We start from the raw sequence: 27,144 nt of genomic DNA on the forward strand, positions 1-27,144 counted from the left end.
CTTTCATCTTTCAATTTTCAGTTATTCCTACTTTTTTTTATCTCTAAAGTGCTCATTTTACAGTGCTGTACATTGAGGGAATGATGATTCACATAAATGACATCCTATGCAGTTACCTGAAACTAAAGGTGAAGATGAGCTCTAAATAAACTTCCAATCTATAAGTTGTAGGGAACTCGTTATATTACGGTTACTCTGCTACCTTAGATAATATGTCCTCACATTGTACTTATGTACTATGTTTCTTTTTGCCACTATACCCCACCATTATTTGTATACCACAAAGGGATTATCCCGCGTGTTACCATGTATTAATGAACTCAGTACTTGTTTTTATTTAGACTTAACTCCCAATATTAAAAATGCAATATAAGCCCAGCACCTGGTCTGACCCAAACCCCACCTTGTTCTGCACAAGTGCAACCCTATGTGTTCAAAAATGGCATTTTTGGATGAAACCTGGCACCTTTTGACATCAACAAATTTAAACTTTTGGGAAGTATGCATTACTGCCGTTATATAAAAAGATACAGCGCTAAAACATTAACACTAAAAATGTCTTTGTTTAATAAATGTGTATTAACACTAAAAACATGAACAAAATAAATGAATTAGTAAATTTAAATGAATCAGTCAATTGACCATACACCAGTTGTTGGACTTATAGTACACTCCACAAAGGCAATTCCATCTAAAAACAATAGTCCATATTATGGATTGGGACAATAATGGTTATGTCCAAAACCCAAGACTGTTCAGTGTAACACTTTACAGAACCTGTGTTCCAGTACAGGAATCCGAATGGAGGGTCTTCTGTATATCATTGTTGAAACAAATGGATTCTGGTTCACAGTCGACAAGGATGGCAGTTGAGTTGTCCTGTAAGCTGTGTTCCAAGTTGAAGAATCCTATTGAATGATGACCCGTAAATCGCAATAGGCAATAGTAAATTGATCCTGGTTCACAATAAGCAAGTCAGTTTGATCATTCTGGAAAATATTCCAACAGTGCAAGTGCTTGTGGAGGAGTCCAACAATCTGGAGCAGTGATTTGAAAAAACAGAGGCGATCTCCCAGCGATGCTATGTATACGTTCCAAATAAATGGGACTCTTGTTCCTCAAACAGAAAACATGTTGGACAGCATAATGGTTAATTCTTCTAAATATGTCCACCAATAATCTCCACGGTCGTCACTCCCGGCAACTGACCTTAAATATAAGCCCTATGTGCGATGAAAGGTATCTTTCTCCACTTCTGTTATGGGTCTACGGTCTGCGTTAAATGTGATGCGTTCACGTAAAGGTTTCTTTTGATACTGTACACAATCCTCTACTCCACGACTTATCTACACCAGGCTTACCTTAAATATAAGCCCTATGTGCGATGAAAGGTATCTTTCTCCACTTCTGTTATGGGTCTACGGCCATTCCGTTCTCTCCACACAAGAAGTTTCCAATGACAGCAGGTATGGTGCAAAAATTGTCTTTTTTTATTCAAAAAGGAATTGTTTCCCCAAACAATAGGGATAAAAACAATTTAAAAAGTAATAAAATAACAACAAAGGGGTACCCTGTTTCAAAGAACAAAAAGGCCACTTCCAATGGTACCGGTAGGATGGATAAAGTTACTTTCACCAATTTGAAAAAAATTTTTAAGGGAAAAATAACCCATAAAGCAATGCCTACCACCATGGAAAAATGGCTGTCCAGGGTCCTCCTTCCAATAAACCAACGCGTTTCGGATTTAGAATCCTTCCTCAGGGTACCCTGAGGAAGGATTCTAAATCCGAAACGCGTTGGGTTATTTTTTGGGTTATTTTTCCCTTAAAAAATTTTTTCAAATTGGTGAAAGTAGCTTTATCCATCCTACCGGTACCATTGGAAGTGGCCTTTTTGTTCTTTGAAACAGGGTACCCCTTTGTTGTTATTTTATTACTTTTTAAATTGTTTTTATCCCTATTGTTTGGGGAAACAATTCCTTTTTGAATAAAAAAAGACAATTTTTGCACCATACCTGCTGTCATTGGAAACTTCTTGTGTGGAGAGAACGGAATGGCCGTAGACCCATAACAGAAGTGGAGAAAGATACCTTTCATCGCACATAGGGCTTATATTTAAGGTAAGCCTGGTGTAGATAAGTCGTGGAGTAGAGGATTGTGTACAGTATCAAAAGAAACCTTTACGTGAACGCATCACATTTAACGCAGACCGTAGACCCATAACAGAAGTGGAGAAAGATACCTTTCATCGCACATAGGGCTTATATTTAAGGTCAGTTGCCGGGAGTGACGACCGTGGAGATTATTGGTGGACATATTTAGAAGAATTAACCATTATGCTGTCCAACATGTTTTCTGTTTGAGGAACAAGAGTCCCATTTATTTGGAACGTATACATAGCATCGCTGGGAGATCGCCTCTGTTTTTTCAAATTTGTGTCTATTAAGGAGTTGTGTTCCTTTTTGGAGATCTGCCGAGCTGAAGCTAGGGCGCAAGTTACTCTTTATCTATTTTTTAATAATCTGGAGCAGTGGTAACTAACGCTTTTCGCTGCTCCTGGCAGCTTTGTCAAAGGTAATGTATTGTTCAACTGATCCCCTTTTTATAGGGGAAATGATGTCACCAATTCATTTCCATTGATAATCAGTTATAAATTAATCATATTTATACATTAGAATTTCTAAATTATTTCCATATAGAAACAGCAGTTTAATATGATTCATTCAATAAAAAGAGCATAATAAAATTCATAATAGAATTCATAAAAAACAAAAATAAAGGCAAAAACGGCTATCCCTTTAGGATAATAACTATAATCAGTTTTGGTGTATATTACATGATCAGTGTATGATATTGAGAAATACTACTTTGATCATGTGGTTGTAATTCCGATCACATGATCGCAACTATATCGGGATTCTACCATTGAAAAATTAAAAAAGTAAATCCTCCCGTCTTTCTAGATGCGTGGCCATGACTTCCGGTCACGTGACCATGGTTATGGTTACTAACAACATCACTAACCAGGAAGTGGTCTCTTTGTTGTCACCGAAGTTCAACACTTCCTGTTAATGCGTTAATGCGTCTGGTCATGTGATTAGGACTGTGATCGATGAGTATGATAGACGGGCGGCTGCTCCAATAAGGGTACAGCTAAGCACATCATCTTGAGGGTCCAAGTCACGTGACCAGCATCCCGATCACGTGACCAAACCCAACACAGGTAAACAATAGCTGTTTTTGCCTTTTTGTTTTTTTATGAATTCTATTATGAATTTTATTATGCTCTTTTTATTGAATGAATCATATTAAAGTAACTGCTGTTTCTATATCGAAATCATTAAGAAATTCTAATGTATAAAGATGATTCATTTAGAATTCATTATCAGTGGAAATGAATTGGTGACATCATTTCCCCTATAAAAAGGGGATGAGTTGAACAATACATTACCTTTGACAAAGCTGCCAGGAGCAGTGAAACGCGTTAGTTACCACTGCTCCAGATTGTTGGACTCCTCCACGGGCACTTGCACTGTTGGAATATTTTCCAGGATGACCGAACTGACTTGCTTATTGTGAACCAGTATCCATTTACCATTGTCTATTGCCATTTACGGCTCATCGTTCAATAGGATTCTTCAAATTGGAACACAGCTTACAGGACAACTCAATTGCCATCCTTGTTGACTGTGAACCAGAATCCATTCGTTTCAACATTGATATATAGGAGACCCTCCATTCGGATTCCTGTACTGGAACACAGGATTGGTGTTACACTGAACAGTCTTGGTTTTTGGACATAACCATTATTGTCCCAATCCATAATATGGACTATTGTTTTTTAGATGGAGTTGCCTTTGTGGAGTGTACTATAAGTCCAACAACTGGTGTATGGTCAATTGACTGATTCATTTCAATTTACTAATTCATTTATTTTGTTCATGTTTTTAGTGTTAATACACAATAATTAAACAAATAAATTTTTAGTGTTAATGTTTTAGCGCTGTATCTTTTTATAGTGTTGTTCCTTCCTGATTAAGGAGAGTGACTTTCTCCTAGTGTTACAGCTACTTAGGAAAACCACTCTTTCTCTTACGTCCTAGAGGATGCTGGGGACTCCGTAAGGACCATGGGGATAGACGGGCTCCGCAGGAGACATGGGCACTTTAAGAAAGACTTTAGATCTGGTGTGCACTGGCTCCTCCCTCTATGCCCCTACTCCAGACCTCAGTTTGATACTGTGCCCAGAGGAGATGGGTGCACTTCAGGGAGCTCTCCTGAGCTTCCTGACAGAAAGTATATTTGTTAGGTTTTTTATTTTCAGGGAGCCTGCTGGCAACAGACTCCCTGCATCGAGGGACTGAGGAGAGAGAAGCAGACCTACTTCTGTGAGTTTCAAGGCTCTGCTTCTTAGGCTACTGGACACCATTAGCTCCAGAGGCAGTCAGAACACAGGTCTCACCCTGGAGTTCGTCCCGGAGCCGCGCCGCCGTCCTCCTCACAGAGCCGGAAGATAGAAGCCGGGTGAGTATAAGAAGAAAAAGAAGACTTCAGAGGCGGCAGAAGACTTCATGATCTTCACTGAGGTAAACCACAGCAGTGCAGCTGTGCGCCATTGCTCTCACACACGGCAGTCACTGTAAGGGTGCAGGGTGCGGGGGGGGGGGGGGGCGCCCTGGGCAGCAATATAAACCTAATTTCTGGCAAAAGAGATATATATACAGCTAGGCACTGTATATATAAAGAGCCCCCAACAGTTTTTAATTATATTTAAGCGGGACAGAAGCCCGCCGCCGAGGGGGCGGGGCTTCTCCCTCAGCACTCACCAGCGCAATTTTCTCCACAACACAGCTGAGAGGAAGCTCCCCAGACTCTCCCCTGCTTATCCACGGTGAAAAGGGGTTTCAGAGAAGAGGGGGGGGGGGGCCACATAATTGGCAGCAAATAATAGTATTACAGCGCTACTGGGTAAACACATTGTGTGTTTTTCCTGGGGTATTAGCGCTGGGTGTGTGCTGGCATACTCTATCTCTGTCTCTCCAAAGGGCCTTGTGGGGGAACTGTCTTCAGATAAGAAGATTCCCTGAGTCTGTGGTGTGTCGGTACGTGTGTGTCGACATGTCTGAGGTAAAAGGCTCTTCTAAGGAGGAGATGGAGCAAATGTGTGTGTGTGTGGTGTCTCCGCCGACAACGCCGACACCTGACTGGATATGTGGAATTAAGTGCTGAGGTAAATTTATTGCACAAAAGATTAGAGAACAGACAGGAAATCTACCCATGTCTGTCCCTATGTCGCAAGGACCTTCAGAGTCTCAAAAGCCCACTATCCAAAATAATAGACACTGATACCGACACGGAGTCTGACTCCAGCGCCGACTACGATGATGCAAAGTTACAGCCAAAACTGGCAGAAAAGTATTCAATATATGATTATTGTAATAAAAGATGTTTTCCATATCACTGATGACCCATCTGTCCCTGACACGAGGGTACACATGTTTAAGGGGAAGAAAGCTGATATAACATTTCCCCCCTCTCATGAACCAAATGAATTGTATGAAAAAGAGCGTGAATCTCCAGACAAGAAACTGCAGTTTCCCAAAAGAATTCTCATGGCGTATCCTTTTCCTGCTAGGGCCAGGATACGATGGAAATCCTCCCCTAGGGTGGACAAGGCATTGACACGTTTACCCAAAAGGTAGCGCTGACTTACCAAGATACAGCTACCCTCAGGGATCCTACAGATAGCATGCAGAAAAGTACTTTGAAGTCCATTTACACACATTGGGTACACTACTAAGACCGGCGATTGTGTCGGCAGGGGTTTATAGCGCTGTAGCAGCGTGGACAGATACCTTATCAGCGGAGATTGAAACCCTAGATAAGGATACCATGTTATTGACCCTAAGATATATAAAAGATGCTGTCTTATATATAAGACATGCTCAAAGAGACATCGGTCTACTGGGTTCTAGAGTCAATGCTATGTGGATTTCTGCTAGACGTGTCCTGTGGAACATGCAATGGACAGGTGATGCCGACTAAAAGAGGCATATGGAGGTTTTACCTTACAAGGTTGAGGAATTGTGTGGAGAAGGGCTCTCGGACCTGGTCTCCACAGCTATAGCTGGTAAATCTGATCTTTTGCCTTATATTCCCTCACAGCCTAACAAAGCACGACATTATCAAATGCAGTCCTTTCGGTCGCAGAAAAACAAGAAAGTACGAGGAGCGTCCTTTCTTACCAGAGGTAAGGGCACAGCTAGTTCCCAGGAACAGAAGTCCTCCCCGGCCTCTACTAAATCCACTGCATGACGCTGGGGCTCCGCTGAGGGAGTCCGCCCCAGTGGGAGCACCTCTTCGACTCTTCAGCCACATCTGAGTTCACTCACAGGTGGATCCCTGGGCAATAGAAATTGTTTCTCAGGGTTACAAGCTGGAAGTCGAAGAGGTGCCTCCTCGCCGGTTTTCCTTATCGGCCCTACCGGCTTCTCCCCCAGAAAGGGAGATAATATTAAATACAATTCACACATTGTATCTCCAACAGGTGTTGCTCAAGGTTCCCTTCCTTCAACAAGGAAGGGGATATTACTCAATCTTGGCTGTAGTCCCGAAACCGGACAGTTCGGTCAGACCTATTTTAAAATTAAAATCTCTGAACTTATACTTGAAAAGGTTCAAATTCAAGGTGGAATCGCTCAGAGCGATCATCGCCAGCCTGGAAGGGAAGGGGGGGATTTTATGGTGTATCTAGACATAAAGGCTGCATACCTTCATGTTCCCATTTATCCACCCCATCAGGCGTACCTGAGAATTACGGTACAGTATTGTCATTACCAATTTCAGGGTAATTGGCGGAAATGATGGTGGTCCTACGCAAGCAAGGAGTCACAATTATCCCATACTTGGACGATCTCCTAATAAGGGTGAGATCAAAAGAGCAGTTGTTGAACAGCATGTCACTTTTGCTGAAGCTGTCACAGAAACACAGCAGGATTCTCAATATCCCGAAGTCACAGTTGGTTCCTATGACTCGTCTGTCCTTCTTGGGTATGATTCTGAATAAGGGCCAGAAATGGGTTTATCTTCCGATAGAGATGGCCCAGGAACTAATGACTCTGGTAAAACACCTATTAAAGCCAAAACAGGTGTCAGTGCATCACTGCACTCGGGTCCTGGGAAAGATGGTGGCATCTTACGGGGCCATTCCCTTCGGCAGGTTCCATGCGAGGACTTTCCAATGGGATCTACGGAACAAGTGGTCCGGATCACATCTACAGATGCATCAGTTAATCACCCTGTCCCCTTGGGCCAGGGTGTCTCTCGTATGGTGGCTGCAGAGTTCTCACCTTCTGCAGGGTCGCAGGTTCGCCATCCAGGACTGGATTCTGGTAGCCACGGACGCGAGCCTCCGAGGTGGGAGAGCAGTCACACACAGAAGAAACTTCCAAGGTCTTTGGGTCAAGTTAAAAAACTTGTATTCAAATCAACATCCTGGAGCTGAGGGCCATATAGAGCGCCCTTCGGCAAGCAGAAACATTGCTTCGCGACCTACCGGTTCTGATCCAGTCAGACAACATCACCGCAGTGGCTCATGTAAACCGCCAAGGCGGTACAAAGATCAGAGTGGAATGGCAGAAGCCACCAGGATTCTCCGCTTCATCTGTGTTCATTCCGGGAGTGGACAACTGGGAAGCAGACTTCCTCAGCAGACACAACCTGCATCCAGGAGAGTGGGGACTTCATCAGGAAGTCTTCGCACAGATTGCAAGTCGGTGGGGATTGCCCCAAATAGACATGATGGCGTCCCGTCTCAACAAAACGCTACAAAGGTATTGCGCCAGGTCAAGAGATCCTCAGGCGGTAGCTGTGGACGCCCTAGTGACACCGTGGGTATTCCAGTTGGTCTATGTATTTCCTCCTCTTCCTCTATACCTAAGGTGTTGAGAATAATAAAAAAAGAGGAGTGAGAACAATACTCATTGTTCCGGATTGGCCACGAAGGACCTGGTATCCAGATCTGCAGGAAATGCTCACAGAAGATCCGTGGCCTCTTCCTCTAAGACAGGACCTGTTGCAACAGGGTCCCTGTCTGTTCCAAGACTTACCGCGGCTGCGTTTGATGGCATGGCGGTTGAACGCCGGATCCTAGCGGAAAAAGGTATTCCGGATGAGGTCATTCCTACGCTAATAAAGGCTAAGAGGGACGTGACATTTAAACATTATCACCGAATATGGCGAAAATATGTTTCTTGGTGTGAGGCCAGGAATGCTCCTACGGAAGAATTCCATCTAGGCCGTTTTCTTCACTTCCTACAGACTGGAGTGAATTTGGGCCTAAAATTAGGCTCCATTAAAGTTCAGATTTCAGCCTTATCCATTTTCTTTCAAAAGGAATTGGCCTCTCTGCCTGAAGTACAGACTTTTGTGAAGGGAGTACTTCATATTCAGCCTCCTTTTGTGCCTCCGGTGGCGCCTTTGGACCTTAACGTGGTGTTAAATTTTCTTAAGTCACATTGGTTTGAACCACTTTAAACAGTGGAGTTGAAATATCTCACTTGGAAGGTGGTCATGTTGTTAACCTTGGCTTCGGCTAGGCGAGTTTCGGAATTGGCGGCTTTATCACATAAAAGCCCCTATCTGGTTTTCCATATGGATAGAGCGGAATTGCGGACCCGTCCTCAATTCCTTCCTAAGTTGGTCTCATACTTTCATATGAAACATCCTATTGTCGTGCTTGTGACTACACGGGACTTGGAGGATTCCGAGTCCCTTGATGTGGTCAGAGCTTTGAAGATTTACGTGGCCAGAACGGCTAGGATCAGAAAAACAGAAGCACTGATTGTCCTGTATGCAGCCAACAAGGTTGGCGGTCCTGCTTCAAAGCAGACTATTGCTCGCTGGATCTGTAACATGATTCAGCAGGCGCAGTCTGCGGCAGGATTGCCGTTACCAAAATCGGTTAAGGCCCATTCCACTAGGAAGGTGGGCTCTTCTTGGGCGGCTGCCCAAGGGGTCTCGGCACAACAGCTGTGCCGAGCGGCTACTTGGTCGGGGTCAAACACCTTTACAAAGTTCTATAAGTTTGATACACTGGCTGAGGAGTACCTCCTGTTTGCTCAATCGGTGCTGCATAGTCATCCGCACTCTCCCGCCCGTTTGGGAGCTTTGGTATAATCCCCATGGTCCTTACGGAGTCCCCAGCATCCTCTAGGACGTAAGAGAAAATAAGATTTTAAACCTACTGGTAAATCTTTTTCTCGTAGTCCGTAGAGGATGCTGGGCGCCCGTCCCAAGTGCGGACTATATCTGCAAGACTTATATATAGTTATTGCTTAAATAAGGGTTATGTTATAGTCTCATCGGTCTTGGACTGATGCTATGTCGTTTTCATACTGTTAATTGGATAGTATAGCACAAGTTATACGGTGTGATTGGTGTGGCTCGTATGAATCTCGCCCTTAGACTTACAAAAATCCTTTCCTCGTACTGTCCGTCTCCTCTGGACACAGTTTCTCTAACTGAGGTCTGGGGGAGGGGCATAGAGGGAGGAGCCAGTGCACACCAGATCTAAAGTCTTTCTTAAAGTGCCCATGTCTCCTGCGGAGCCCATCTGTCCCCATGGTCCTTACGGAGTCCCCAGCATCCTCTACTACCTCGGACTACGAGAAAAAGATTTACCGGTAGGTTTAAAATCTTATTTTAAAGCGCCTGAACCTTATATACTTGTTATATAATATTTTTTGTTTCATTACTGCCATTATGCCATATTTCAGGCCATTAGTTAGTGCCAGTACTTAAGTCTTCTGACTGACAACATGGTCTGGTAGCATGTAGTGTGCCTATCAGAGCTAGAATAGACTCTTGTACATCCCTCAGTATCATGATGCTACCTGGTGCCAGCCTGTCGTAACGCTCATGATGTGACTAAACAGCTTTGGCACCTCTAAATTGCCCTAGGCTGCCTTTTACCTAATTACATCTGCTGTCATAGTAACGGATAATAAGGTAACATCAGCTTCCTTCATAAGAAAACAAGTGCGCTGAAATGTTTTAATTATCATTCTGGAAAAAATGACAGGTTGATAAGGTTACAGGTTTAGGAATTCTGCTTTATATTTAGTATTGCTATAACCTGCACAGTGCTTTTATTCCGTACATACTGTAAATTGTCTAATTTGAAGAGTCTGTTATTAAAACTTTTATCTCACTGTCTTATTTCATGATGTAAATGATAATTTGCACCGATATACAGTGTACTTTTTGAGATGTGTGTCTTTACGTTTAAAGGTTCATCGTTGGGTTAACTATGAGTCAATGCTGAAAGAATGTTTAATCGGAAGGATGGCCGTAAAACTCTCTTCATCTTTGAAAGGTAAAGATTGAAAGATAACTATATTTTCTTGTACTCCCACATTCACTATGGTAATCTCCTATATAATTGGCCAGATCTGTCATTCTGTGACTGGTGGATAACACTGGGAGTGGCTAGGAGCTCTCATTGGGTTAGCAGCAGGTCTATCACACCCAGTCCATAACTGATTGGGCGAGAAACGCCTTCCCACACAGGTTACATCCAATGGGAGGTTCTGCCCTTTGGCTCTGTGTGTGTGTGTTCCCAGAGCAGGATTAACAATGGGGCTGATGGAGCTGCAGTTCCAGGGCCACACCCCAAAATAGGCCCACTGCATCTGCAGCAACATACCATTTAACAATTTACACATAAAAATCAGGTCAAATTCGAAAAGGGGTCGTGGCCACGCCCTGTTTCCTATACTTTCAATGGAAGTTTGGACAGCCAGAAATCGGTACAGACCATAAAAAAAAGGTCCCGTACCTGCCAAGAAGGTACAGCTGGAGGGTATGCTACTGCATCTGCAGCAAGTCTCTGCGCTGTAGATAGGGGGAAAAAAACCTTTTACTGCAGCGTCCTATGGGGGTCATTCTGACCTGATCGCTCGCTGCAGTTCATTGCAGCGCAGCGTTCAGGTCAGAACTGCGCATGCGCCGGCACCGCAGTACGCTGGCGAATGGCTGACAGCTGACGGCTGTCGTTGCCTATCGATCGCCTCTGCCTAATTGACAGGCAGAGGCGGTCGCTGGGCGGGAGGGGGGGGGCACGGTTTTGTGAGTACGGCCCGGCCGACGCAGCCGCTGCGACCAGGGCACCGACGAGTACCTCCTGGCCTGCCGCAGGACCTGCGCTGGCTGGGAGTTACTCTTAAAAGTACAAATGCTTCGCCACTGTGCGATGCTTTTGTACTTGTGCCGGGGGAGGGGGGGGTGGCCGGCATGACATTCGGGGCGGACTAGCCCTGTGCTGGGCGTCCCCCCGCATGCCAGTGTAAGTGATTGTAGCTGTGCTAAATTTAGCACAGCTACGGTTAGGTCGGAATGTTCCCCTATGTCCAGCTGCCAGTACGCCTGCCCCCTCCGGCATCAACAATCCCCACTCCCTAACTGCGGCGCAGGTGGAACAAAAGCTGCTGCGGCGACAGGCATAGATGTGTATGAAGGCGGTGCAGCGGAAGGCTTTCATAGCCCTCCCTGCGCCGCATGCTCTCTGAGCCCAGGAGCCTCCTCTGCACGTGATGTCACAGAAGTGCCTCCCCGCCACAGCCGCGCCAAGATCCCCAGAGGTCCTGACTCCGCAACACAGCACTTGGGCTGCCGGCCTGGAAGCCCCGAGATGGCTAATGTAACGGATAGAGTGGGTGATATCGTGGAGGGTAATGTCTGGACGCTGAATCAATGTAAAAGGTGACAGTGCTGTGCAGTGGGTGTGCAGTGTCACTTCTTCCAGGAGAAGAAGCAGGAGAAGCATTACCGGCCACTCCCCCACTCGCAGTATCTCTGGCCCCCATCTGCGGCACCCGCGCACGCACAGCCACACTCGCCCCTTCCCCACCCGCCACGCCACTGCACCTGTCCCACCCGCGGCACCCCCCCACCCGTGGTGGCTCCAGACTCCCACCTGCGGCATCTGTCCCTCCACTACCGCCACAGCAGCCTCTCCCGCTCCCTTGCCACCCCCGCATCCACACCTTCCCCACCCGCGGCACTCCCGGAACCCCTCCCCCATCCTAGTCTCCTCCGCACCTGCCACTCCCCCAACCACAACACTTACTAGGTGATTCATCAGGCCCTGCGTGCGCGGTTCACGCTGTTGCAAGAGGCTGCGAGCCCTTAACCATTGCACGCCCTTTGTCTGTGCAATATTTAACCACTCGCACAATTATGATTGCAGTTAATACTCCATATAATACAAATATTGCACACCACAAGGGGTATGCAAGGTTTAAAGGGGCATAGCCCCTTACGACGGTGTGAAGAGCGCCCATGGTGCACGTGAAATATTTCAAGCTGTTTGCATTGTAAGAGCTGTAACACGTTGTACTCTATAATATGTAACACCATTTATTTACTTATTTTCGGCTATTTGCATCACATGGCACGATTCCTGTGCTGTGCAATTTTTCCTCCATTGTGCTACTTTTTCACAGTTTTCATCTTGGTCCGCTTAAAGTGAAATGAGTACTTCGTGCTATGGCGCGGCCAAGAAGCAAAGTCATGGCTGTTTGGCGTGATATAAGGACATATCTGTAATAGAGCCAAATGATCAATTTCACAGATATGAATTTCTTAAAAATGTATATCTGTCCTACATGCAGTTCAACATTGTTTTACCAAAGTGCACAGTTATTTGCTCTTCTTAGCTTTGCCCCTAACTCAGAATCAGACCCAAAGTTTCCTGTATAATTTGTAGGCACTGCGTAGAAATATTAGTGATATTGTTGTTATAATGTCCTACGTGGATACGGTTGTTAGGTAGACACTCATTAGGTCGACCACTGAAGGTTGACATTGCCATTAGGTCAACATGGCCGACAGGTCAAAAGGTCGACACGAGTTTTTCACATTTATTTTAAATTTTTGATTTAGATGGTGTAGGGACAGATGCAGCATGGTGTAGGGACAGAGTCAGCATGGTGTAGGGACGGAGGCAGCATGGTGTAGGGAAGGAGGCAGCAGGGAGTAGGGACAGAGGCAGCAGGGAGTAGGGACAGAGGCAGCATGAAGTAGGGACAGAGGCAGCATGGAGTAGGGACAGAGGCAGCATGGAGTAGGGACAGAGGCAGCATGGAGTAGGGACAGAGGCAGCATGGTGTAGGGGCAGCAGGGAGTAGGGACAGAGGCAGCATTGTATAGGGACAGAGGCAGCAGGGAGTAGGGACAGAGGCAGCAGGGAGTAGGGACAGAGGCAGCATGGTGTAGGGACAGAGGCAGCATGGTATAGGGACAGAGGCAGCATGGTGTAGGGACAGAGGCAGCATGGAGTAGGGACAGAGGCAGCATGGAGTAGGGACAGAGGCAGCATGGAGTAGGGACAGAGGCATGGAGTAAGGACAGAGATGCAGGAGAGAGTGCAGCCTGGAACCCCCATTGGGAAGCACCACCGTACCAACACCCTCCATGGACCAGGCCCCCACCGCTTACCTGTAAGAAGAGCTCCGGCGGCCGCCTGGGTGGGGAGGGAGAAGACGAGAATCAGCGGGGAGAGCGGCGGCATCCAGCCTGGGGGACAGAGACCGAACCGCTCCGAGGTCAGTAGCGGAGATGGTCGGGCGGGTGTTTAGTGGGCTGCCAGGTAGCAGCGGCTGACACACGCTACTTGCAGACGTTATTCGGGCGGGAGATCATACTCTTCATGGTCTCTGCCCCTTCCAAGTTCCTCCCTCTGTTGTTGGCAGCAGCACAATAACGGCGGCGGTGGGCAGCGGGCGAAGTAACTATGGGGGGCCGAGCAGGTACGATGTCCTGGCCGGCGGCGCCCCCTTCTCCACGGCGCACAGGGCACGTGCCCTGCTCGACCCTCTTAGTTACGCCTCTGGGGTGGAGACAGGGAGAGGCTGGACAGGTAGGCTGCTCAGTGAATACACTGAGCTCTGGATCTTCCAAAGACTGTGCCCTGTGTGCCGGGGGTGGCAGAACAAGCAGTGGACAGCGGTGGAGGGAGGCAGGGGGGGGTTGCGTTACAGGGAAAGCAGGACGACGGGGCACAGGACAGGGAGGGTAAGGTCAGAATGGGGGTGAGGGAAAGAAGAGGAAGCCAAAGTGGGAAAGCAGAAGGGGTAGGAGAGCAGGGTAAAGTGAGAGTAGAGCAGAACAGGGAGAACAGAGTGGGGGACAGAATGGAAAGTGATGAAAAGGTGTGGAGGCAGAATGGGGATTGTAGACCGGGGACAGAATGTGTAGAGCAGACTGGGAACAGGGGGGGGGTTATTCCGACCCGTTCGCAGGCAACGGTTCTTTGCTGTGGTGCGAACGGGTCAGAACTGTGCATGCGCGGTGTGCGCAATGCGCACGCACGTCGTTGCCCGGCGAGCGGCTACAACAAAGAAGAAAGTGATCGCTAGTGCGATCAAAAGAAGATTGACAGCGGGGAGGCGTTCCGGGGCGGATACTCACCGTTTTCCGGGCGTGGAGATCCGAACGCAGGCGCGTCCAGGCGCTTGGAGGGCGGATGTCTGACATCAATCCCGGGACCTTCGTCGCTGGATCCATCGCACAGGGTAAGTAGGTCTGACCCTGGTCTTGTTTTGCAGGATACTTTTTTAGCATAGCAGGGCGGCGTCAAGTTGATCGCACCAGCAACAAAAATTTGCTACATGCGATCAACTTGGAATGACCACCAGGAAGTGCAGAATTAGGGTCGGAACAGATAGAGCTTAAAGGGGTGTGGGCGGTAGAACATGGGAGCACAGAGATGGAATGTTGTTTTGAACAAGATGTGCAAAGTGGCGGGAGGGGGAGCAAGTTGGACTGGGAGAGCAAAGGAGATGGGGGGGGGGGGTGCAGGATGAGGAAACAGGGAGTGCAGAGCTGGGGTGGGGGCGAAACAGGGAGATCAGAGGCAGAACAGAAACCATGCACAGTGCATTCCTCCCTGCACCCCCAGCATGTAAAATACATATTGCACCCCCACTATAACCAGTCCCCCTGGCCTCTTAACCCATTTGTAGTCCGCCCCCAGCCAACACGTTCCACAGGCAGTCTAGCCGGGCCCTCCCCCACCTTGGGAAGTGCAAGCAGCTGCCGGGTGTCCTTGCAGGGAGCGCAATTCGCAGTCAGGCCGGGCGGCGGCACTAGCAGCAGGAGGACATATAGCAGCATTGGGTGGGAATGGAGCTGCAAGGATGCAGCATCTTGAGCTGTGAAAGGTTCCCATGCACTTCTCCGAGACTGTGGGCAGCGGGGATCGCACACGCACCGAAGCACCAGCTGGGGAAGAACATCAAGGTCACCAGCCTGGGGCATTAGTGCTGGTGGGGCTGAGGCAGGACAGGGGACTCGGAGGGCGGATCGGGCAGCAGAGAGGAGGAGGCGGAGCTACTCACATAACTCATAGGTGTAACATCAACTGCTGCCGGGGAAATTGAGGAGCTTACCGGGACTCATTCTACACGGGGAGGTTACCGGAGCACCGGAGTGTGTGGGAGGAAGGAATGACCTGGCTGGCCGAGTCACCAGGGTGCAGGTCTCCGGGGCATCAACAGTAGTAGCGGGACGGGCACTGTCGGTTACAACTACATTACACCCCATAGCCTTCCAATATTACCAGCGGGTAAGGGGCAGAGGCTTATCAAGGGTTATGCCTCTGCCCCCCCCCCCAAAGATTCATAATATAAGCTATGTGCGCGCGCCTAAAGCGCACACGCAAAAAAAGTGGGCATGGTCACACACCAGATGGGGCATGGCCACTGAAATTAGGGCTTGCCGCCATGACACGTCACAATGGAAACATTCTTTTCAATTGCACACGCACCTTACCTGTATGATGGTTTCTCACAATGTGGAACCTCTGGAGAAATGTATCCTCTGAGGCAGACGGCGTCTTCAGTCGGTATTCACTAGTCATGTAGGAGATCCCATCGTCCAGAAGATGCCTGTTTGTGTAGAAATATTAACAAGGTCACCATCATACAACAGCGGTTCAACAAGACTCACATCCTGCCCCCTGCGTCTTTCAGCCACACAATCACCAATCCCCTGTGTCGTCTCCCAGCAACCATCACCTACCCCCGTGTCGTCTCTCAGCAACCATCACCTACCACTTGTGTCGTCTCTCAGCACACCATCACCTACCCCCTGTGTCGTCTCTCAGCACACCATCACCTACCCGTATCGTCACTGAGCACACCATCACCTACCCGTGTCGTTACCCAGCACACCATCACCTACCCCCTGTCGTCGTCACTCAGCACACCATCACCTACCCCTGCCGTCACTCAGCACACCATCACCTACCCCCTGCCGTCACTCAGCACACCATCACCTACCCCCTGCCGTCACTCAGCACACCATCACCTACCCCCTGTGTCGTCACTCAGCACACCATCACCTACCCCCTGTGTCATCACTCAGCACACCATCACCTACCCGGTGTCGTCACTCAGCATACCATCACCTACCCCGTGTGTCGTCACACAGCACACCATCACCTACCCCGTGTCGTCACTCAGCACACCATCACCTACCCCCTGTGTCATCACTCAGCACACCATCACCTACCCGATGTCGTCACTCAGCACACCATCACCTACCCGGTGTCGTCACTCAACATACCATCACCTACCCCCTGTGTTGTCACTCAGCACACCATCACCCACCCCCTGTGTCGTCACTCAGCACACCATCGCCTACCCCGTGTTGTCACTCAGCACACCATCACCTACCCCGTATTGTCACTCAACATACCATCACCTACCCCCTGTGTTGTCACTCAGCACACCATCACCCACCCCCTGTGTCGTCACTCAGCACACCATCACCTACCCCGTATCGTCACGCACACCATCACCTACCCCATGTAGTCACTCAGCACACCATCGCCTACCCCGTGTTGTCACTCAGCACACCATCACCTACCCCCTGTGTCTTCACTCAGCACACCATCACCTACCCCTTGTCGTCACTCAGCACACCATCACCTACCCCCTGTGTCTTCACTCAGCACACCATCACCTACCCGGTGTCGTCACTCAGCACACCATCAGTGGGGGGCACAGGGAGCAGAGTTGGGGACACAGAAGGGGGATGAGGCCACAGAGGGGAGAGTGGGGGCCACAGTGGTGCAAGTGGGGCCAAAGGGGGGTGGGAGTGAGGCCACTGGGGCCACAGTGGGGCCACAGTGGGAGAGTTGGGGGCACAGGGAGCAGAGTGGGGTTACAGAGGGTAGAATGAGGCTGCAGGGGCTAGAGTAGGAGCCACAGTGGGGAGAGTGGGGCCATGGGGGGGGGGGAGAGTGAGACCACAGGGGGGGAGAGTGGGGCCACAGAGGGGAGAGAAAGGGGCACAGGGAGCAGAGTGGGGCCAAGCTCATGCACTCATCATGAACACTGGCTGTGCAACGTGGGGAGCAGCATCAACATCCCTGCAGACAGGTCTCCGCAGCCAGAAGGATCACAAGGGACCCAGCAGCCTCAGCAGCGCTATCAGCCTCAGCAGCGCTATCACCAGGGGGGAGAGCCGGGAACCACTTTAGATGTAAAGTGGCCGTTACCATGGAGACAGGCCACTGGTTGGCTGAGAGACAACAATTCTCAGCCAACCAGCGTCCGCCATACTTTCACCTCTGCTCCTCCCCCCTCCCCTTACCTAGTAGTGGGAGCCGGGAGCCAGCGGGCTGAGGCGGTAGGCAGCGCAGCTGGCTGTGTAGACAGAGGAGCATGACACATCGCGGGTCATGCTCAGTGCTCTGGTGGTGCGCATGGGGCGAGCGGGGTGTGCAGGGGGCCGGTGGCGCCCCCCTCTGCTGGGCCTGCCACGGCGCACAGGGCACGCACCCTGCTCGCCCTGTGCTAGTTAAGCCTCTGTCCGGTATCACGCAAAAACTACTAGATGAATTTGGATGGTGTTTTTACTATTGAATAGCTTAGTGCCCTAGAAAGAAACTCTGGTATGTATGATCTCAATGTGACTTCAGGGACAGGATCAATAAAGGAAAAAACAGATGCTTGACACTCCATGCACTGAAAATTTATATTCCAATCATGCTTCTGCGGACTTGACTTCACCCAGGTTATGCAACGGAACCCAACTTAAAGTGACTGCTCTGCAGGGGAACCTAATCGGAGCAGAGTTTCTAACAGGATGTGCCACATATGTGAGACTGTGTTTATACCACTTATACCCCTTATCCTCAACTATTTTCTTTTTCAATTCAGGCATCTGCAGTTTCCTGTAAGCCTCTGCTTCGATATGATGATCAACAAGTCGCAGGGGCAAATGGTCAGGGCTGCAGGATTAGATCTCAGGCCAGCTGCTTCTCCCATTGGCAGCTTTATGTGGCTTGCTCACGAATTAGTAGCCCCAAGCATATTTGTGTATTAATCCCTGAAGGAAAAACTGCAAATACTGTATTATTTAAAAATACATTTTATGATCAATGTCTACAATATAAAATATGCATCACAATATTAGATGACACTACTGTCATTGTAAAATTAGTTCCGTTGAGCATTAACAGCTATCCATACGAGCAATGTTGTGGGCAAATACAAGTTAATTAATAAAATACATATTTTTATACATACTGTACATGTACTGTATGTGAAGTCGCATTATTCAGCCATAGCAAAATCATTGATTTTTTATAAGAGCAGCACCAGTGTTTACTGTTCCAAGTTTTTTTAATACAAATATTGCCTGAATAAATTTTTATTTTTTATTTAATTGACCTCACAATACTTAGAAATATGAATTGATGTCCATTTCTGTATTTCATTTGTAGGTGGGAAATCTACTGAAAACACAGAGAAGATACTTTTAAATGGTTAGTTTGTTATATGTTTAGAAAATTGTTCCATTTTCAAATTTATATACCAATAAGCATAGAATATGAGATGCTTGGTGTGATAATCCCACTAAGAACATCTACAAATAAATGCAAGTACTCTATATCACTAGTGATGAGAGCCAAAGTTCTTTGGACTTGTTGAGATTATTTAAAGTACACTATGGGGGTAATTCCAAGTTGATCGCAGCAGGAAATTTTTTAGCAGTTGGGCAAAACCATGTGCACTGCAGGGGAGGCAGATGTAACATGTGCAGAAAGAGTTAGATTTGGGTGGGTTATTTTGTTTCTGTGCAGGGTAAATACTGGCTGCTTTATTTTCACACTGCAATTTAGATTGCAGATTGAATTCACCACACCCAAATCTATCTCTCTGCACATGTTATATCTGCCTCCCCTGCAGTGCACATGGTTTTGCCCAACTGCTAAAAAAATTCCTGCTGCGATCAACTTGGAATTACCCCCTATTTCGACAAAAGTATTTGGCTACACCTGTTAATTAATGAGTTCAGGTTTTTCAGTCAGGCTCGTTGCCACATGTGTATAAAAGCAAGCAGTCTCCATTTGCAAACATTTGTGATACAAAATGGAGAGCTCAATGTCTTTAAGCGTGGTACTGTGATAGGATGTCACCTTTACAATAAGACAGTTCATGAAATTTCATCCCTGCTGGATATTCCACGGTCAACTGTAAGTGATATTATTAGAAAGTAGACCCGTTTAGCAACAAGAACAACTCCGCCATGAAGCGGAAGACCACGTAAAATCACCAAGCGGGATCAACAACAGCTATGGGGCATGGTGTGTAATAGTCAATAATGCTCTGCTGATTCCAAACTTCCACTGGCATTAATGGAAGTACAAAAACTGTGGCAGAAGCTTAAGAGAATGGGTTTCCATAGCTGAGCAGCTGCATGCAAGCCTCACATCACCAAGTCCAATGCCAAGCGTCGGATGGAGTGGTGTATAGCACACCAACACTGGACTGTGGTGCAGTGGAAATGTGTTCTGTGGAGTGACAAATCCCTCTTCTCTGTTTGGCAGTCAGATGGGCGAGTCTGGGATTGTCGGATGCCAGGAGAACGTTACCTGACAGTCAGCATTATGCCTCCTATGAAGTTTGGTGGAGGAGGGATAATGGCATGGGGCTGTTTTTCAGGGTTTATGCTAGGCCCTTTATCTCCAGTGAAGGGCAATCTTAATGTTTCAGCATACCAAGACATTTTGGACAATGCTATGCTTCCAACTTTGCGGCAACAGTTTGGGGAAGGCTCTTTTTTGTTCCAACATGACTGTGCCCCAGTGCACAAAGCAAGGACTATAAAGACATAGTTTCATGAGTTCTTTGTGGAAGAACTTTACTGACCCGCACAGAGCCCTGTGACATCAACCCCATTGAGCAGCTTTGGGATGAATGGGAACGGAGATTGCGCTCCAGGCCTATTCGTCCAGTATCAGTGCCAGTCTGACCTCATAAATGCTGTAAAGTATGAATGGGCACACATTCCCAACAGAAACACTCCAAAATCTTTTGGAAAACCTTCCAAGAACATTGGAAGCTGTTATAACTGCAAAAGGGGGGGTCAATGCCATATTAAAGTATATGTATTTGAATACAATGTTATTACAGTCCTGTTGGTATAATAATCAGACATCCAAATACTTTTATCCATAAAGTGTATGTCCACATGTTGATGGCACCCACTTATTTTGAAATAACTTGATTTACAAGTTCTTTATTATTTAATGTCCTGTAATATTTTAACACCATGTTCTCATTAATTGTATGTGTGTTCATTGATAAGTCAATGATTAGTCAATGTTATGTCCATAACTTACAGTAGATGTGCCACTGGACAATACTTTTTATGATTGAACAATCTCTGAGAATATAATTCTGGTCAATTTTGTATGGCACTTTCTTTTTCATCCACTAGGGGTCACTGGAGTAATCTTGGGATATGGACGGCTTAGCAGAAACAAAGGCACTGAATATTTAAATTTAGAACTCTCCACCCCTCCATATCCCAGAGTACCTCAGTGTACGACCTCAGTGTTTTTTCTGTGCTCAAAGCACTAACATCGGCTTGTGGGAGTTCCCACACTTTGTGGAAGATTTTATTAATTTTTCATTTTTACTTTTTTCAATAGCACATCCCTTCCCAGTTTCAGGAAAAACATGGGTCCGGGATAGTGCCGCTGCACGGGCAGCGCATGGCGTGTCGGTCCTCACAAAGAGCACCCTCACAGCCACAGGCAGCCCACTGCTCCTGCAACAGCTGGACGGAGCTTATACATAGAAGCCCCGTCGCAGCCATGACTGGAGATGACTGGAGAGCTGGACGGAGCTTACACATAGAAGCCCCGTCGCAGCCATGATCGGAAGATACAGAGCAAGGTAGGCTGGGGAACGGGGCGGTCAGCGCATGCTGCCGCCCCGCTATGTGGGTCAGTTTTGTTATGCCGCTCCCGCCGCTCATACATCCGCCCGCCACAGCGCCCAGCCGCTACGTCTGGCAGCCGCTCCATACGGCAGCCGCTCCGTCCGGCCGTCCCAGCCGCTCCGTCCGGCCGCCCAGCACCAACCACCCGCAGACGCTCCCTCAGTTCCCAGCGCTAAGAGAGTGACAACCGGGCCGCCGCTCCGTCCGGCCGCCCAGCACCATCCACCCGCAGACGCTCCGTCAGTTGCCAGCGCTAAGAGGCTGCAAGAAGGCCTCCCTGCAAGACTTCCCGGGCTTCCCGCTGAGACACAGCGTTACAGGGGGGAAGGGGGGCGGTGGAATCTGGTGGATTACAGCGGCAAGGGTATGTAAAATACCTATATGAACAGCAGCCACAGTTTATGTATATGGAGCTATATATATGTGACAGGTATTCATGTATAATAGGCTATTGAGCCTATATTAATGACGGTGATTATCACTGTAAACAGGCTATTGAGCTTATATTAACAATGGAGGCATGTATTGTAACCTGTCCTGTGAGTTTCACTGTATAATAGGCTATTGAGCCTATATTAATGTCTGTGATTATCACTGTATAATAGGCTATTGAGCCTATATTAATGTCTGTGATTATCACTGTATAATAGGCTATTGAGCCTATATTAATGTCTGTGATTATCACTGTATAATAGGCTATTGAGCCTATATTAATGTCTGTGATTATCACTGTATAATAGGCTATTGAGCCTATATTAATGTCTGTGATATCACTGTATAATAGGCTATTGAGCCTATATATATATATTTATTCATAGAGCATGTGTTGTACCCTGCCTGTGATTATCACTGTATAATAGGCTATATTAACACTGAAACAATTGTAACTTGTTCTGTGATTATCAGGGTCAGCATAGCAAAGGGGCCATTTTAACCATGCTTCCTGTTGTTTTCCAGTTTGTAATTCCGGAACATTCCTGCCCTACATCTCTAAGCCACCAGAGGCGCAGGGGTGTTAGTGGGAATTTGGTTCGGGTTTCACATAGGCTGCCCATGTGAACTGCTTTTCAGCCATAAATATATGCTTTTCAGCCATAAATATATATATATATGACACATAATAACTTCACTAAGTCGTGCAAGTGTCTGTCCGTTGCCTATTGTGTTGTCTGTCTGCATAGGGAGTAAGGCTCCAGCGCAGACTAAAAATAATTTTAAACAATGTCTGGACATAAAACTACCACATGTTCACTATGTTTTGTAGGTTCAAGATCCCAGATCCTATGTTAAGCATTGGCAATTCAAATTAAACTCCGCTCGACAGGAGCGGTAATATCGGAGTCTCGGAAGTTACTCCGCCAGCTCTAACGAAGGACAGTCTGTCCAAAGGTCCAATTTCCCTTTGGGTACCAGGGTGTTTATTTAACTGGTCTTATAATTTAATGCAGTCGGACGATTCTATGTCAAATCTCACAGCGATAACTACGAGTGAGAAGGGTACATTAGACCAGCACTCAGATAGTGCAGGGTTTTTGACAACCATGCATTGCTAAGACCCAGTGAGTCAATGTCTCAATTTTTACAGAGACTAAGTAGACTCTAACCACTATTTAACCGTTTCCACATCTAAATGGGACGATCCGCCATTGGTGAATTCGTCTGTGTCAAACATTATAAAGACCCAAGATACATTTGGGTCACTAGACTCTATGTATGGAAACAATGACGATCACTGTTAATGAGAAGCTGCAGAGTATATCTGTAAAGCTTCTGCTAACGCCGGTTACTTCGATTCTCACTTTTCATCGTCGCTAGTTTCAGCACGACAAGGCCAGAAGTTGTTTGGTCCTAAATTTGATATTCAGCCCATTGCCGCCTCCAGTATCAAAACGGAAATACTTTGTTCCGGCGTTTAATCCCTTTAGTCTTCAGTCTTTTCAAGGCTGTGGTACAAAAACAGTCACGCCTTGTAACGACAGGACGCTACAGTCAAAAAGCCAGTGGCTTGACGGCCTCTTAGGCCATCTCCATTTTCCAATTGTGGAAGCGCGTCTTTACACGTTACATTGGCGGGGTTTCCAGACATCAACTCATGGATGTATCCGCTATTTACAGATTAAAAGACAAGACTGCCTCTGTCGGACGAAATTAGGCATTTTGGCAGGTTGCCATTCAGTCTCTGCTGGTTTCAGCTGTTTTTATTTCCAGGCCTGGTACACCAACAGAGTCAGGGTTACTTATTCCCCTCTGTTTGGGGTAACGAAGCCGGAGGGCTCCGTCGCAGTCTCAATCAGCAAGTCACTTACTGCAGTTTGAAAATGGATTTTCTGCGGTTAGTATTTGCATATTTGGAGCCACAAAATTGCATAATTGCGCTTGATCTTCACAATGCGTATTTACCCATTCCGGTTTGGTCACCGCATCACAGGTTCTAGCGTTTTGCAATACGCCACAACCATTAACCATTTCAGGTTCTACTGTTTGGCCTCTTGTCAACGCCTCGGGTATTCACCAAAGTGATGTTGGTGATGATAGCTCATCTCAGAGCCCTGCCAGTGACAATCGTTCCATACTTAGACGATCTGCTCATAAGAACTCTGTCTCAACAGAGGTTCCTCTTACTTGCGCTACTAACGTACACCACGGTGGCAGGTCAAGTTCAAAAACAATCGCATCTAATTCCGTCTGAACGACTTAAATTCCTAGGTATGATTATAAATACAGTAAATCAAAGAGATTTACCTACTACACCAGAAAGAACAAATATACCATCTAGTACAATTAGTGCAAAAGCACGCACACTAGCGGTACATTGGTGTATTCGCCTATTAGGAACAATGAGGTGTTTTCAAAGCGCTTTAGTTCGCCGGGTTTCACTCGCGTTTCCCACAGGGGGGCGAGGACGAGAGTCTCAGAGGTTGAGGAGTTGTAGTTAAAAAGGTCAGCGACAGGGGTTCTAAAACGGATCACGACAGATTGCTGTCTATAAATGTCCTGGAACTCCGTGCACGTTACACTGCACTACATGCTTTGCTTTCAGTCTGTCCAAGTGTAGTCAGACAACGCAACGGGAGTTGCATACACAACAACCAGGGAGGACCGAGAAGCCGCATGGCAATGCGGGAGGTAGCTCGAATCCTCAATTGCCCAGACACCATTAGGTGATGTTGTCGACGGGGTTCATTCCGGGAGTGGACATCTGTTAGACAAATGATCTCACCCGTCGGGATTTTCATCCAGAAAACTGGGCATTAAATCCAGAGGTGGTTCACATGTGGATCCACAGGTAGGGTTATCCTCAGGTGTACATGATGGCATCTCGCCACAATTACAAACGCTCAGTATGTGTACAGAACGACAGATCACAAGGGCAGTGGCGGTGGAGGCTCTCACATTCGCGTGATCGTACAGCTTCGTGTATCTGGCTCCACCCGCTGATCTCTCTGTTGCTAAAACGGATCATAAGACCGTTCGTCACAGTCATACTAGTGATATCTCATGGGTTTCGGAGAGCTTGCTTCTCGAATCTCCAAGGAATACTTGCACACGATCTTGGCCCGCTCATAATACGTCCAACCTGTTACAACAGGGACCGTTCTTTTACCCCTATTTACCTATGTACCGCGGCTGCGGTTGACGGGGTGGTGGTTCAGACCGCCCTCTTAAGAAAAGACATAGGGCATTACAGATCGGTTATACCAACCATGTTACGAGCTAGGAAGCCACTTACGGCAGCTCATTATTACAAAATTTGGTGTGCCTATATAGGTGGGTGTGAAGCTCGGAAGTTTCCGACATCATCTTTCAAGTTACCCGTATTCTGTTATTTTACAGACGGGGTGGGATGGAGAACTGCGTTTATCTACACTGAGGGTGCAGGTATCTGTATGGTCAATTTATTTTCAAAGACGTTTGACTCTATTGCGTCAGTACACACTTTCTTACAAGGTGTCATCAGACTGCAGCCTCCATTTATCCCACCTACAGGCACATGCGACTTGAAGCTGGGTTCAGTTGTCTTACAGTTTCATCTTTTGAACCCTTACAACAAATGGGGATTAAGTTGCTAACTTGGAAAACGGTTTTTCTTCTAGCCTTAGCTTCGGCAAGGGTTTTGTTTTCACATTTGGGTGCCTTGTATTCCAAGCCACCGTATTTGGGTTTCCTCAGGACAGAGCGGAACTTCGGACGAATTCCGATTTCTTATTTTTCACATCAATAAACCAATAGTGTTTCCTGTGTTGACAGCACATTCTATAATTCTGAATGTGGTACACGCATTACGCGTTTATATGTCCCGAACGTCTACAGTTCGTAATACGGATAAGTTGTTTGTTCTCTATGATGCTGCCAACTGGGGTTAGCCAGTTTCTCAGCAGACATTATCCAGTTGGATAAAACTGACTACAAGTCAGGCTTACCTTAAGGCTAAGTTACAGTCGCCTAGGTCAGTAATAGCTCATCCCACAGGTTCTGTGGGAATGTCATGACCAGCTGGTCGTGGAGCTTCTACGACACGGCTACATAGTCTTCAGTGCACACGTGTGTGCGCGTGTACACGTTTTGAAACGGTTGCGGCATCAGCATCTAGCTTTGGCCGCCTACTGTTACAGGTGTCAACCAGCTCTCCCGCCCACGAGGGAAGCTTTGGTACGTCCCAAGAGTACTCCAGTGACCCCTAGTGGATGAAAAAGAAAATAGGATTTTGGTACTTACCAGGTAAATCCTTTTCTTTGAATCCATAGGGGGCACTGGACGCCCACCCAGAGCAGTTTTACCTGGGTTGTATTAAGCTCAGAGGAGCTTATGGTAACACATTTTCACCGATTGGTTCAAATTATAAAAGTCTATCGGTTATGGTGTCAACTGTTTAGTTGACAGTAACGTTATGTGTCAACTTTGTTGTTGTCCGTTATGTTATAGGAATTCTCCATTGTCAACCTCTCTATAGTTCCTGTTCACTCAGTAAAAACACTGAGGTCGTACACTGAGGTACTCTGGGATATGGAGGGGTGGAGAGTTCTAAATTTAAATATTCAGTGCCTTTGTTTCTGCTAAGCCGTCCATATCCCAAGAGTACTCCAGTGCCCCCTATGGATTCAAAGAAAAGGATTTACCTGGTAAGTACCAAAATCCTATTTTTTGCTTATGTAATTAAGGTGACATCTACTTTGCCGAAGAGCAATGTTAGACCTTGGTTGCATGATTCCCTGCGCTATAACTGCATTTATCTTACTGTTTCTCAAGGTGCACTTTCTAACAGCAAATTTCCACAGGAAGCAGATAAACCATATCACCCCAGGTAAGTAAGTGACACTAATATTATGTACATTTGTATGTTTAAAAACAGATTTAAGTTGTCTAGAAACTTGTATGTGACCACACCATGTAAAGAAAAATCATACATATGAATGATTTACCCAGGGTTCTATATTTACTTCAGACTCTGCCTAACCTTGTACCCAACCAGTGGTGTCACGAATTACATAATTTGGTGAGGGATTTTGTTTGGGAGGCATGCCACTCTGTTTAGATGCATGCACATGGGGAGACTTCAATAGGGTGCATCCATTATATGGGCTGCAGTTGTGTTTTTACTTATTCAAGTGTTTTATTTTAATTGTACAAGTGTTTTTTTATATGTAAAGCATTATTAGAGTTAAACAGGATTATTACTAGCTCTATGTACGGCTGGCATTGAGGTTCTGTGATGTGATTGATCCTTCTTCTCAGCTAACAGGTAATTGCACCATGCCCATGTTATTGGAGCAGAATTGTTTTCTTGAATATTATTTTTGGTAGATATACATTCATTACAATCTGCAAACTCTTATCTGATATAGGG

General features: G+C 46.8%; 1 protein-coding gene across 1 annotated transcript in view; it reads left to right on the top strand.

Moving 5' to 3' along the window:
* The window catches only part of LOC134909718 (cytochrome b5 reductase 4), a 530,443-nt gene that overhangs the window by 247,843 nt on the left and 255,456 nt on the right, over positions 1-27,144 (top strand). Inside the window, exons 5-7 of the mRNA XM_063916915.1 lie at positions 10,290-10,374; positions 18,793-18,834; positions 26,547-26,601. Coding sequence (XP_063772985.1) covers positions 10,290-10,374; positions 18,793-18,834; positions 26,547-26,601 — 182 coding nt within the window. The remainder of the gene's footprint in view (positions 1-10,289; positions 10,375-18,792; positions 18,835-26,546; positions 26,602-27,144) is intronic.

The sequence above is a fragment of the Pseudophryne corroboree genome, chromosome 4, assembly GCF_028390025.1.
Source record: "Pseudophryne corroboree isolate aPseCor3 chromosome 4, aPseCor3.hap2, whole genome shotgun sequence".
Taxonomy (NCBI): Eukaryota; Metazoa; Chordata; class Amphibia; order Anura; family Myobatrachidae; genus Pseudophryne; species Pseudophryne corroboree.